At 46.9% G+C, this 14641-nt stretch overlaps 1 protein-coding gene across 1 annotated transcript in view; it reads left to right on the forward strand.

The window, feature by feature from the left end:
- Positions 1–9342, forward strand: part of C4H1orf94 (chromosome 4 C1orf94 homolog) — a 34370-nt gene extending 25028 nt beyond the window's left edge. The window contains exons 6-8 of the mRNA XM_057499446.1: positions 3071–3148; positions 6697–6893; positions 8962–9342. Of these exons, the coding sequence (XP_057355429.1) occupies positions 3071–3148; positions 6697–6893; positions 8962–9037 (351 nt within the window). The 3' untranslated portion in view covers positions 9038–9342. The remainder of the gene's footprint in view (positions 1–3070; positions 3149–6696; positions 6894–8961) is intronic.
- Positions 9343–14641: the final 5299 nt, after the last annotated feature.

Raw genomic sequence — 14641 nt, forward strand, 5'->3', positions numbered from 1 at the left:
GAAAGCCTCCCGCCCACCACTGAGGAGAGGTTGTAATGAAGTGTGCTCTAAGGGGTATCAAAGTGGGTCAGTTCTGCATCTATAATACACTGTCCTTGCACAGGTCTTGAGAGAAATGCCCTGTTCATATACTCATTGATTCACCAACTCCACCAATATTCCTCTACCAGTGCATTTTTCTGTTTGCTCATTCACTATTCATTTATTTACCTACTCACCCATATATTTATTTACTCATTTTTCTTACACAATTTTAGAAATGTTAACTTTGCACTGACTACAGACTACGCACTAACTAGATGAGGGATTCAGAGATGACTAAGGAGCTCAAGTTCCATACAAGTCAGGAACAAATCAATGGCCAGCACTGTGCACCCCCCACCCTGCCCCGCCCCTAAAAGAGAAACAAGTGCATAATAGTATTTAGTGTAAACTGGGGTCACTCTAAAATCCTCTGACAGGGTTCACCATGTAGAGCAGATTTGTAATGGGTTGCTTTATAAAAAAGGGGATGATATCTCTTTGCTCTGTTAACTTCCTCTGACTTGACTTTGAAGTGGGTGAGATTTGGACGTATTTCCTGAGCATGAAGGTGCTTTGTTTTCAGAGATGCTGGTGTTTGCGATGCAGGACTGACTTGGGGATGCCCTGGCCTCTGGGTAAAAGCAGTTGAGAGCCCTGGCTGGTGGGGCTTCCAGGTCTGTGGGCACTGCACGGGCCCAGCTAAAGTCGGCAATAGAAACTGACCCTCCCAGGTAGTAAAGAAGAACAGCATAGTTCACCTCCTCCCACCTTCTCATGATCCCACAGTGCTCTCCGGTTTTAAGCCAGCTGTTCAAAGGGCAGAAAAAGAAGGCAGGTTTTGGAATTGGCAAAGTTGGGTTTAAAGGAAGTCTACTGCTTCCAAGTAGAGTGGCCTTGGGCAAGTTAGCTAAGTGCTCTGAGACCTAGTTTCCTCACTTGGAAAGGGGCTCATGATAATTACAGTGGGAGCATATACTTGATTTGGTGACAAGGTTGATCGAGTCCATGGGTGGAAAAGGGTTTTGTAAGACTGATGCAATATGATACAGATGTTGATTTTTATTGTTATTCAGCCCTGATCTTCCTAGGAAACACGGTCAGGGAGTTCTGCAGACCTTGAGGAGACAGAGAGGAGAAACGGGGGACAGTCTATCCTCATCTCTTCTCCTGCTTGGTGTTAGGAATAAAGATGAAGTCCCAAATCCCGTTTACTCAGAGCTCCACTGTGGAGGGACACAGAGCTGTGGAAGACCAAGCCCCCAGCCCCAAGGAGCTCCGGAGGCTCCCAGGCTGCTTGGCATGAAGGAACTCTGCTCCCAGCCCAGGAGGGAGGGTGCTTGGAAAGAAGCCGTGGCCTCAAGTAGAGAAGAATGAATGTTTGTTTGCTCTTGTTTACGATTTTACAGAATTGCAATTTGAGCAGCTAGAAATGTCCTTAAAGTCCTATAGTGTCTCTCTCACTGATGAATATGGCACCGTCTCCTGAAATCCGCCCCAGGACCAAGCAGGGCCTGGTAGCTGCTGGTCTTCGGCAGATCTCGGGGAGGCTTGGCCCAGGCAGGTGCGGGGAGGATGGCGGCCTAGGGGAGTTGACTGTGCAAAGCAGAGCTGAGCAAAACAGTGGACACAGAGCAGGGACACTTGGAACCTGGCCTTGGAGCACACTGTGGGCTGGGGACAAGCAGGCCAGCCCCATCCCTCTGACTCCCTGCGCAGGTTCAGGCCAGGCTGTGGTCGTAAGTGGGGCAGGGCCTGGAAAAAAGGGGGCAGGGGCACAGGTTCCAGGTGAAGGGGCTGGTGGAGGTGGGAGGGATTGAGCACGGTCAGTGTCAGGCGGATGGGGCCAGAGAGCGAGGGGAGGCTTGAGAGGACGCACACTCTCGGGGACCTGCAGACGGGGCAGTAGAGCAGCTGGGATGCTTCTCCTCAGAGCCCCTATCAGGGGTTCCAGGGCCTTTCATGAGGAGGCCATGGGCTCTGAGGAAGTCATCAAGGGCACAACATCCCCCATCAACACTTTGGTAATTAGGACAAGCTGAGTCCAGAATGGAGGCAGCATCTTGGGGTTCAGAGTGTTCCGGAAGGACATACTGGTCTAAGGGATGCTTAAAGCTCTGAGCTGCATCTTATGAGGTAACTCTGGATTGGCAGGTAGAGGAAGCTGAGAGTAGAAGGGTCATGGGCTGACCCTCCCCACAGCACAGTTCTGCTGCGTGTGTGTGTGTGTGTCCTCATGGACACCTAAGGCCACCCTGGACAGATTTATGAGTAAATTTTCTACTTCCTATTTTGCTGAGCTGCCAGAGAGCCTCTTTGAGTGGTGGGGGGAGTGGGGGATAGTAAGAGGTGCTAAAAATACCTAATGTTTATAGAATCCTTACTATGTGCTAGACACATAGTTCTAAGATGCATTAGCCTATTTGTCTTCATAACAACCTTCATCATAAGGTACAGACACAAGAGTATGTGTGAGCATATAGATACACAGCAGCAGAGACCCACACTGAAGTGCATGAGCAGATGTGCTTAAAGAAACATGGATGCTGACACACACACACACACAGTCGTGGACACCTCATGTCTCAGGGCAGGAATAAGATTTGGGGAAAGGCAGTTAGAAAAGGAGTGTACACAGCAACAAAGGTAATCTGGCTACCTTCCTAGGCTTTACAGGCTGGAATACACATAATTTTACAGACAAGGGGAAAGAGGCTCAAAGAGGTGAAGTGACATGCCCAAGGTCCACTGCCACTAAGGGGCAGATCTGGGATGCAAGAGGCAATCAGGTTCCTGAAGCTCTTACTGTAAATACCCACCCAAAGGGCTGTGAATCCTGCTGAACATGGGCTTCCTGTATGGTGTAAGCAGTGCTTGCTCCACCTGGTTCCCACTGGGCTGGGCACCAGGTGGGTCCGGCTGGTAGTGCCAGGGTCAGACTTGGCCGTTTCTGGAGGTCCAGGCATGTGAGCGGGAAGCTGAGGAGCAGCTGCCGTTCTGTGGCTGGGAGCCCTTTGCCTCAGGCACTGAGCCTCTCCCTTCTCTCCAGGGCCTGTACCCTCAGTGGGCAGCCAGGATGCCCTGTCAGCAGACCCTGCACCCCCCGCTGGGGTGCTACTCCCAGCAGGTGAGTAGACAGCCTCCTCCCCTCTGTCCCAGCTCCACAAAGGCCTTCAGGTCAGACAGACATCTGCTCCCTTTTCTTTGTCGGTCACCAGCCGGCCACCAGCCCTACTTTCTGGCCTGCCCTTGGCCCCAGAGAACAGACACAAAAATACCTTGTGTGTGGGAACAAGCCAGCATTTCTAGGTGTTACCCGCAGCTGGCATTTCCCGAGCCCTTGCTGTGTTCCAGGCCTTTTCTAGGGCTTTGCCTGCATTAACAAATTTAACTTTACAACGACCCTATGAGGTAAGTTACAGGTGAGGAATCTGAGGCACAGGGAGATTAAATCACTTGACCAACGTTAGAAAGTTAACATAAAAGTAAGCTTATGCCTCAGGAACAGAGAGCCTCCATTTCTCAGGGGCTTTCAACAATACATCTTTATTTCTCTCTCACGGGTCTGCGGTTGGCTGAGCTGGGTTGGGGTCGGGTTCAGGCCTTTTCCACATGCCCTCCTTTTGGGCCCATGCTGAATATACAGTAGTTTTTGCTCCTGCCATGCTAGATGGCAGGAGTGTGTGTGTGTGTGTGTGTGTGTGTATGTGTGTCGGAGCCTCAGCTCGGACCTAGTGCATGTAATGTGCGTCTGCCTTCCACCTGCCAAAGCAAATCCTGTGGCTTTGCCCAGCATCAGTGGGGCTGGGGAGTCATAGTCCTCCCGTGGCAGTTTGTCAGTTAAAATACAAGACACCCAGTTAAATGTAAATTTCAGGTCAGTGGTGAATAAAGTTTTAGTATAGGTATGTCCCAAATATTACATGGACCATACTTATATTCAAGAAGTATTTGCTGTTGATCTGAAATTTCAAATTTAACTGAATGGCCTGTATTTTTGTTCACTAAATCTCGCACTCTTACTCCCCTGGGTAGGTGGGGGATGAATATCTGCGTGACAATAACACAGCAGCAGAATTGGGTTTCAGGGTCCGTGCTCCCAGGCACCATGGTTTCCTGGCTCTTGCACACACACACACACACACACACACACACACACACACACACACACACACAAATACAGTGCCACATAAAACAGCAGAGACAAAAATTCTAACACAGACACAAATAGTTACATACATGCCACCAAGCTGTGTGCACACACAAACACACACATTCAGAGCTCCTGAGTGTCTCGGGGCATGAGGAGAGCTGCCGAGAGCCTGGAATATCCTCAGGGTAGCCTTGCACCTCACACACAGGTGGGCAGACCCCACACTCAGACTCAGACTCCCAGGCCTCTGCTCTCTCCCCGGAGAGCCCCATCTTTTCTCTGCAAGCTGCGCCTCTGATGTGAAGTATGTCAGAATGTTCCAGAGGGTAGAAAAATGCCTGTAGGTATAGGTTACTTTATCAGGTGGGCCAGAATTGCTTTTTCAGCGGTAGGAGTTTTGCATCCTGAGATGAAATAGAGATGAGAGGCAGACTGACTCACAGATTCCCAGCCACATCACCTCCAACACATCACCAGTGGTACAGTCCACCTAGTTCCAAAGATGATGCTTTCAGACAGAGCTACGTATGTGCATATATTTGAAAAGTAAAATAAGAACATGGCACAAAATAAAAATATCTTAGAGGCAATCACTGTTACTGGTTTTCTTAGATATCTTTGCATAGTATCTAGTCATGCAAACCTTTTTGTACAAATGGGGCATTCTGTGCGCATTGTTCTACCAATGCTTTTGCCAGCAAAGAGTCTATCTTGGAGCTGTTTTCAGAGCAGTGCACACAGCTCTATTTTACAGTTGTTATCAGTTTTTCATGTAGTTGGGCTATATTTTTGAGTAAAGCTTGGAAACGTGCTAGGACATGCATCTTCTCTTTCCTGTCACTCTCCTCCCAGGGATCCCCCAACTGCAAAAACCAGAGTATTTTCTGCCATGCTGACCCACAGGTGTCTGTCCTGGGTGGTGCCTTTCTGGGCTCTCCCTGTGAGCTCTCCTGTTTCTGAACTTTAGCTCATCATCTTGGGGTTTGGGTGCCCACATCTAGCCTCACCAGGTCCTACCTGTCCACTGGGGGAAGTGTAGTAGAGGGACGGGGTGGAGGGGCACAGGCTTTCAGAGGGAGCGGGCAGAAAGGTGAAGTGCAAGGTCACAGGCTCCCGGCTTACTGCCCGGGGGTTCTGACCACAACTCAGACACTTTGAAACACTTACTAAGCAAATTGCTTAACTTCTCTGAACCTCAGTTTCCTCTTCTCTAAAATGGGTATTTTAATGGTCCTGCCTCACAGGGCTGTTTGGCGTTTAATGAGAGGATCCATATGAGAGGGTTGGCATATTGCAAGTGCCAGCCTCTGTGGTTTTTTTAACTAGGTAAGGATATGCAGAGTGAGATAAGGATGTCAGCGTGCCGAATCCCTCCACAGCTGGGACCCCAGATTCTTGCTCTTAAAGTGGAAGTCCAGAAGTTTCCCCTGTTTTTACTAAAACTCCCCTCAGAAGGATAGATATCAGCTCTATGCTGGCGATTTTTCTGACATGTGGAGCTGTCAGGGGTGGAATACAGTGCTCGTGATGTAATTAGCTCCCTGTCATTTTAGGTATTCAAACAGCCACTCTCTTCTTTCTTTCTTCCTCTTCCTCTCTCTTTCTTTCATTCATTCATTCATTCATTCATTCATTCATTTAACATGTGTATTGAGCACCTGCTGGGCAAGGCACAGTCTTAGGGCTGATAATATATCAGCAAATAAGATAAATAGGTCCCTGTCTTGTCAGGGGCAAGATAGTGATCCTCCTGGTTCTGGGTGGGTGTCTGATCCAGGTCATTTCTGAAATCCCACTGAGCTCCTATTTTTTTCTAGGGTTTGAGCTGAATCTCATTGCCCTCTTTTGCTGTTTCCTCTGGACTCACACTGTCAGTGCCATCACTATTAGCCATGCATGGCAATTCAAGTTTAAATCTATTAAGTAAAATTGAAAACCCAGTTTCTTAGTCACACTAACCACAGTTCAGGTGCTCGGTAACCACCTGGGGCTGGTAGCTCCCATATGGCGCAGTGTGGATATGAAGCATTTCCATCGTCCATCACAGGAATTTCCACTGGGCAAGGCTGTCTTAGACTTGGAATCTCTTGAGATCCTGAGAGAGAAGCCAGGAATGTATTAATCTCAACAGCATTTTTTGAGATAGTAAGACTTAAAAATGACCAAGGGGTGTTGTGGATTGTTTTTGATAGAGGGAAAGATGGGGAGACAGGGAAGAGAGTAGAAATGACACTTACTTGCTATTTATCCTGTGCCATTCTCTTTACTTAAGCAACTGACTCAATCCCTGTACAGTGGAGATAGTGTCTGCCTGTTTTACAGATGAGGAAGCTGAGGCTCAGATATATTAAGTAACTCTCCTGCTTCACATACAGAAGCTGAGCCCTGTGCCATTTTCATTTCAATGTGTTGCCTTGAAGGGTGGGTGCGGGAGTCAGGGTGAGGGGCACAGCTGGGGAACTGTGATGTGTGGAAGCAGTGGGCTCTGTGGACCTAGCCCCTCTCCCCTCTCTGACTTGCAGGTGATGCCATATAACCTACAGCAGATGGGACAGCAGATTTTCCACTCTTCCTACAACCCCCTGCTGAGCTACATCTCCTTCGTCCAGCCCAACTATCAGTACCCTCAGGGGACACCCCCGAAACTCTCCACCAATCCCCGAGACCCTTCCCTCATGGCAAGTGATGGGCCGCAGTACCTCATCCCCCAGGCATATGGGTGAGTCCTCGGAACACTCTGAAAGTCCAGCTTGTTTCCAGAAAGCTTCAGGAGAGAGGGAGGCAAGCGTACTGGGCCTCTCTGGTGCTTTCTGGGTACTTGCATTCCATGTCTGTGGGGTGGGGAGGGCCCTGTACCTGTGTCTGGAGGCTGTGTGGGTCCTGGATGGACCTGATGTGCAGGTGGGCCTGGGTCTGGGGGCTGGGGGGCCCCTTTTGTAGGCCCTTTTTTGGGCTGGGGACCCTACAGTCTGGTTGCAGAAATGAGCAGCATAGCGTTAATGGATACCCGCACCCCCCCATCCCAATAGCAGGTGGTAGTGGAGCATAACGCATCCACCTTTGCCCCTTTGCTTGGTTCTCTGTGGGACATGGCCAGGTTATCTACGAACTCTCTGCCCCAAATTGCTGCATCCTGAGCTCCTTCCTAGGCTAATCTGAACATCCCGTTGGCTTTGCGACAGGCCCTGCTGAAGGGCCCTTCTCTGCTGACCCGGACCTCATGCTTTCCCACCAAAGTACACCAAGCAGCAGAAAGGGGCTTAGCTGCAAACAGCCAACACACACTCAATGTTTTAGCTGAAAATTCCACATAACGTCTTCAACTAACATTGATGCTCCAAGAGGCAGGCTGTGCCATGTCATCTCTGAGAATCTGAATCTCCTGGGCACACCCTGGGGAGCATGTGCCCTGATTTGAGAAACTCAGTGTATAGGATTAGGGCCAAATCTCCCAATTTGATACTGATTCTCTTCCTTCCCACCTCCCTTGTTTATTCCCTTGTCATCTCTCCTCCCACTGGAATGAGAGAAGGAATCACTTTGTCTTGTTCACTCCAGTAACCAGTGCCTGGAACATCACTTTCAATAATTTCTTTTCCAATATGATTTTTGAAAGAGAGAAAAAGAGATGGGGTTAATGCCAGCATAACTGCTTATCAGATGCCTACCTCTTGCCAGATCCCGGGCTGGATGCTGGGTACAGAATGGTGAGCAGCCCAGATAATGTCCCAGCTCTCATGGAATTTAACTTAATGAGAAGGGAATCAAACTAACCTAAAGCTTCGCCCTGGACACTCAGAGTGAGGGACAGATACTGACAGCAGCTGAGGCATTACAAATTAATGGGGACCTGTTCCCATCGCTTCTTAACCCCCTTTCCCCCACCCTTTTTGTTTCATCAATTCACGGGGGGGGGGGGGTGTGCCGTGAATGTGAACGTCTTTTGTAATATGCATCTGCCCAGCTGAAAAGTGACAAAGAATCCCTGGATTAAACTAAATCTACCACTTGTGGTTTGCACTGAGCACTGTTTCCATGCATTTAAAGTATTCTGGCAGATAGGGGAAGAAATTGCAATAGGACCCTGGATGTGTGAGTAAGTGTTTCCATCTGGAAAGGTCAGAGAGGAGGTCACAGGGGAGATGGCTTTTGAACTCTCTTTCAAAGTATGAAGAGGAATGTGCCAGGGAGAGAAAGCAGAAGTGTGTGTATTTCTACCCTTGGAGGCTGAGACTCAGATCTTCCTGGGTCTTCCTTCCCTGAAGGTCTAGCAAAGTCCCAGGCCCTGAATGATGTCTCAGTGCTTACTTCTCAGACTGGTTTTGGCATGGAGGACTTGATTCAGCTTGGTGCTAATAAGAGGAGAAAGATTACCCAGACTCCAAGATCTCACACTGACTCTGAGTTCTCTGACGTTGTGGAATTTCCTGAGGGACACACCTGGTGCTCCAAGGCAGGTAGAGTGGCTGCAGGGCCACAGGGAAGGTGCTCAGACCCAGAGAGGCCCCCTGCTCTGGACGTCCTGATGTGGTCCCGGTCACGGAGAGAGCATAGGCCCACAGAAATAATCCCTCAGGCTGCCAGGGGCTTCCTGACCTAAGTAGCAGAAGCAGCTCTTTATTGTATCATTTAAAAAATTTTATTTTCCCAGAGCAAAAGCTTTTAGCCTCCAGGGCTGTCAGGATCTTCCCTGTCTTGGACAGCCACAAAATTCACTTATTACTTCTCCTAATATCTCTGCTACCATCAGGAATTTCATCATGACATCCATCATCTTTTTCTTCCAGGTTCGGCTCAACATCTGGTGGGGCCCTGAGGAATAGCCCTTATTTTTCCTCCAGTGGGAATGGCAAAAATTTTTAGACCTCCTCCTCTTCTCCCTTAGCCCTAGGATCAGGGCTAAGGGCTCTGGATTTCTGGGTTCTGCAAACAGCTTGGCATGAAGTTTGGAAAGCGAATGCTCCGACCAGGTCTGAGACAGAAAACAGCAAGACCAGACTCATCTATTGACCAACACCACACACACACACATGCACACGCGCGCACACACACACACACACACACACAGAGCCCAAGCCACATATACCCTCATCTTCATGCTCACTTGCCCAACTGCATAAGCACCTGTATTTAGCTAACATGAGTGATTTTTGTTTTTGTTGTTCAAATAAAAGACACTTAACTTTAGAAAGTGTGTATTTTATGATAAAAGTATGAGCTGCTTGAAGTGGAGCGTGTCTGTTTATTTTTGTGTCTTGGAGGGATGTGCTTGCTCATGTTCAGTGTCATCCTCACTGCTCTCCCCCCCACGGGACTCAGCACTTATTCGGGATGTGAAAAGAGACCATGGGCTGGAGTCCTCCAACTGGTGCTGTCTAAACTCAGGATCCCCAGGGATCATACATGTGAGGGCTTTCTCTTCTCTTCTGTGTGATCCATTCACTTCTCAATATTCTGGTTTATGCATCTTAAGAATGGACCTAAAAGCACAACCTCCTCTGTCATATCCAGGTGGCGGTTTTGCAGAGAACGTCTCTCTGGGACACCAGATGGGAAGATGTGTCCTGGAAATCAATTTCACAAATAGCTCTAAGTGTGACAGGCTATATCCAGTGATTGTGTATTAATGCCAAGCTCCAGGCCAGTCTCAAAACTGTACCTTAGGCATCTAATAGCAACGTCCTTGGGTCTGTCTGGATCGACTTTTGCCAATGACTTAAGTAAGGACATTGAGAACATCCTGATCACGTTCCTGGAGGGCACAAATCTGGGAAGAGGAGGTGGACTCAACTGGTGATAACATGCACTTACTCCCGTTCTACACCCACGGGAGGCAGCGCACCCCGCTGTTCACCTGAGCTTGGGCAAAGCTACAGAATTATTGTCCCGGTGGTAGCCCAGGCAGACATCCCTGATCAAGGAGAGTCTGTGAATGAAAACCACGTGTCATCCTTTAGCAAACTCCAATAAGTTGAAGTTGGACAGAGTTAATGTAAGGACCCTTGGGTCAAAAAAGTGAACCACGCACATGCACACGCAGGATGGACCATCACTGTCAGTTCTAAGCTGCTCTATCGCCAACCCTATTACTCACCTGAAAGTTCAAAGCAATGACTGTTGGGGCCCAGGATTTCCTAGGTTCCCACAATACTGTTGAGAAATCTGATGCCATTCTGGTTCTTGGACATTTGTATGTGAGTGGGTTTTTTCTGGAAATCTTAGAATCTTGCCTTTATCCCTGATATCCTGAAATCTTGCAGACATAAGCCTTGATGTAGACCTTTTTCATTCATTTTGCTGAGCACTGGTTTGGGCCATTCATTCTGGGAAATTTTCTTGTGTTTTCCTGCTAATACTGCCCCTGCCCCACCCCCTTTATTTTTACTGTTTTGCCTAAATGCCTGTTAGCCAGATATTTAGTCTCTGGACTGAGCCTCTCATCTTCTTATCTTTTATCTCCTATAATCCATTCCTGAATCTTTTTTAGTTCTTTGCATGAGATCTGATGTTAGCATCCAACCCTTTTCTCTTAAAACATTAGATCAGCCATCACTGTTTTAATTTCAAAAGCACTTTCTAGTTCTGATTTTTAGAAATAAACATATAGCATATTGTCCTTTTTCAAAAAATGTACTATCTTCTCTGATCTCCCAGAGAGTATTTTGGTCTCTCTTTTCTTAGTTCCTCCTTACCTTTGTTTTGATCTGTTTCTTTCTTGTTGGAGATTGTCGATTACTATTGAGCATCAGGTTGTGAAAAGTTGATTGGAATCTCTGTGAAAGGGCAAGTCATAGGGCAATTTTCACTGGTACCTCCAAGTACCTTTGGGGCAATTCTGTTTCTCCAGAGGACCTTCCAAACTCCTGCTTGGTTGAAACTTAGCAAGAGACATTGGATGTGAATGTGTATCACTTAATCCCATCTGGGCCCTCAACTCTATAATCCTAATGGATGTTCTCTAATCTGTATGGATGCCTTCTGTCTCTTACAGAATGGTCCTAGGCCCCTGGCTTTGAGGAGCCAGGATAGGAGCTACCTCTTACATAAACCCCTCCACTGCATCTCTGTCCTGCCCCACCTTCCACAGTGTCCAGCATCCAGCATCTCCTGAGACCTCCAAGGCTCTGCAGGAGAAGCTGGTTCACTTCTAGTTGATGTGTCTCCTTTGACAGGTGTTTCAGTGTGATCTTCCCCTGTTCTTCTAAAGCATTTACTATTCCTCCATCCCATTTCTGCCTTTTATATGGCAGATGGGATTGCCAGCTTCTCCTAGTTTCACTGAGAATGAAATCTGTAAAGGTTTTCTTGCTCTCTTTTTTATTTGGGAATAGATTTCAAGAGAAGAGGGACAGAAACATCTTTCCCATCTTAAAACCACAAGTCTGCCTTAAGTAGGCATTAAGTCTACATCCTCTTTTAATCCTCACAACTATTAACATTGCCATTAATTGAGCTGAAGTTCAGAAAGGTTAAGTTCTCTTTCCAAGGTCAGAGTTGGAAAGAGACTAAGAACTCGTGTCTGGCCAAGGGCAAATCCATGCTCTTTCTCTTACCCTCTCCTGACTCCATACAGTCTGATATCAAGAGAATGTGGTAGACTGTGGTCCGGCCTGGGTTCATACCTGGAGGTACAATGTGAGGGAGAGGGTTCCTGCAGTTCTGAGAACTTCCAGGTGACTGACATTTCTCAGAGTCTTTGGGGAATCTAGACTGTTAACTAAGAATATCAACAGGAGACATGATTTACTAGAAGTAGGGTTCAGCCTTGTGGAAAGGGGCTGAATGATTCAACAGGGAGCCTAGACTTAGACCACAGAGAAAAGGAGAAGGCATAAGTCCTAAGAGAACTTGGAGGATAAGTTGGTTTCTAAAAGACACACACACAAAAAGGCCAGTGAGGCCAATGGTGTCACCTTGTGAAGGCAAGAGAAACGCTCTTGTGGGCACTGGGCTTAAGCCTATCTGGGGACAGTGGTGACTTCAAGAGCCTAACCCCTCCTTGCTATCAACTTTTGAAATTAAAACAGTGATAGCTGATTTAATGTTTCAAGGGAAAAGGGTTGGATGCCAACATCAGATCTCATGCAAAGAACTAAAAAAATTCAGGAATAGATGATAGGAGATAAAAGGTCAGAACATGAGAGGCTCAGTCCAGAGACCTCGTTAGCAGAAGTTCTAGGCAGAACAGTAAAAATAAAGGTGGGGGGAGATATTAGTGGAAAAACACAAGACAATTTCCCAGATTGAGCTGTCCAGACCAGGGCTCAGCTGAATGAAGCAGTTCTACACTCAGGTCTATCTCTGCAAGATTTTGGGATATCAGGGATAAAGGCAAGATTCTAAGATTTTCAGAAAAACCTGCTCACATACAAATGTCCAAGAATCAGAAAGGAATCAGAGTTCTCAGCAGTACGTGGGAACATGAAGATCCTGGGATAAAGCTGTCAACACTTTGAACAGACACGATGCTCAACCAAGAATTCTAAAGCTAAACTACTATCTGTGCAGGTAGAATGGAGGTGTTTTCAGATATGCAGAGTCTCAAGAAAGTTACCTCTTTGTTTGGAAGCTAAGAGAGGATGTGTTGTCCACCAAGATGAGGGGGTGACCAGAAAAAGGGGATCTAGGAAACAGGTGTCCAGGGGAACCTGAGCAGGAGTGAGGCTGAGGGTACTCATGGGGATGGAAGAGGATGGTCTCAACTCAAGAACCATGAAGCAGAGCCTGGACAGCCACTGCCATCCACCCGGATTGGGGCAGGAAGTTGGGGACCTCCAGAGAGGAGGTGTGTTGGTGGAGGGCCAGGAGGGACTGGAGAAAAAGAAAATGCAGGATCATTCTGACTGGAGTCGGCTTTTCGGATAATTGTACTGAGAGATGTTTTATGACTGCTGGTGGAAGTGGGAAGACTTAGTAATGAATTCGAATAAAAAATGAAACAACTGTTATTAACTCGGCAGTGAACAACATTTACATGGTCATAATAACAAAACCCCCAAAGTCGGATTTTCCCAAAAATCGTGTTATAACTACAGTGGGATGATGGAGGTGAAAAGGGGGCAGTGAAGGGGGCTGAATCCTCATTTATCACAAAAGGAAGTCAGTAGATATCTAAAATGGAATCCCCATTATTATCTAGAAATCTGGAGGTAAACCCCAGAATGAAGAACAAAGAGAGTTGGAGGAGGTGCCAGAGAAGCAGGATGGGTTTGTGAGGGGCAGTGGTGCAGGGATCCAGGCCTGCGCTTGTGAAACTTAGAGCAGGATTTGGCATTTGAACCATGTGCATGCATGGCTTCGATTAAGATAAGTGTTCATTTTAAAGAGAAATTGCATGCAGAACACCATCTAGTGTGGGATGTGCTTGACATGTGCTTGGCACATGGTGGGTGTCAAAAATGCTTGTTGAATTGTGTTGAAGCTGCCTTCTGCTTTCTGACGGCTGGAGCCCACTGCCCAAGCCCCCAGTGGTCCTGGGATGTCTGAAAATCAGATTTTCAGAAGCCTCTAAAAAATTCTTTAGGAGGAAATTTAATTAAGGGAGGGCTGGAGCCAATGCCCAGTGCCTGCCTTTCCAACATCTTGCACTCCCTGACTCTGCTAACTTCTCAAGGAATTCTGTAAACAGTTGGGGAAGAGTGGGAGCTTGTCCTGATTCAGGAGCTTGAAGTCTGGGGAGGGATCGAAAACTTCCAGCTCTTCTGTGTGTTCTTTGCAACCAGCTCTCCACCCTATTCATTCAGCATATAGTCACTGAAACTTATTCTTAGGGATACAGCAATGAGCAAGACACAGCTCCTGCTCCCCTGCATTTGAAGCTTAGACATTAAATCATAGTTATTATGAATGGAGAGATTATTAAAGGCAAATGTGAAAGCACACAGTAGGACACCCACCCCAGTTCAGGTGGTCAGATCAGCAATGTCTGTTCTTTTAACATTCCTGGACCCTGCATCTAACTCTTACTTGATAGGTTTTCAAGTCACAACCCTCCAGTCTCCTATTTCAGAACATACTTTATTTGCAAATCTTAAAACTAATGATGGTCATGTGTGGTTTCAGCAACAAAGTCAAGGAGTAACATGTTTTTGTGAGTTCCAGAAATACTTAATAAAATAATAACAGCTGCTCATCAATCACTTACACATTACCTTTATTATCTAATGTAATGTTTATAATAACCCTGTGCTACATATGGATATATATGTTGCTTATTCAGAAACTAAGGTTCAGAGTGAGATAGTATCTTATTTAAGGTCGCATGGTAAGTGACTTAAAGTCAATATTCTTATCCACTTTTCTCTTTACTCCCTCTTTCTAGTAACACAGCACAGAGTGAATGAACTTGGAATGAACTTTTTGAGAACTTATATTCTATGATTAATGACTATTATGTTATCAGACATAAGGCCTCTAAGTCATCTTCCACTGTTAAGCCACTGTCATTAGAAGTGGGGGGCAGGGGCA

Source organism: Manis pentadactyla, chromosome 4 (assembly GCF_030020395.1).
Source record: "Manis pentadactyla isolate mManPen7 chromosome 4, mManPen7.hap1, whole genome shotgun sequence".
NCBI lineage: Eukaryota > Metazoa > Chordata > Mammalia > Pholidota > Manidae > Manis > Manis pentadactyla.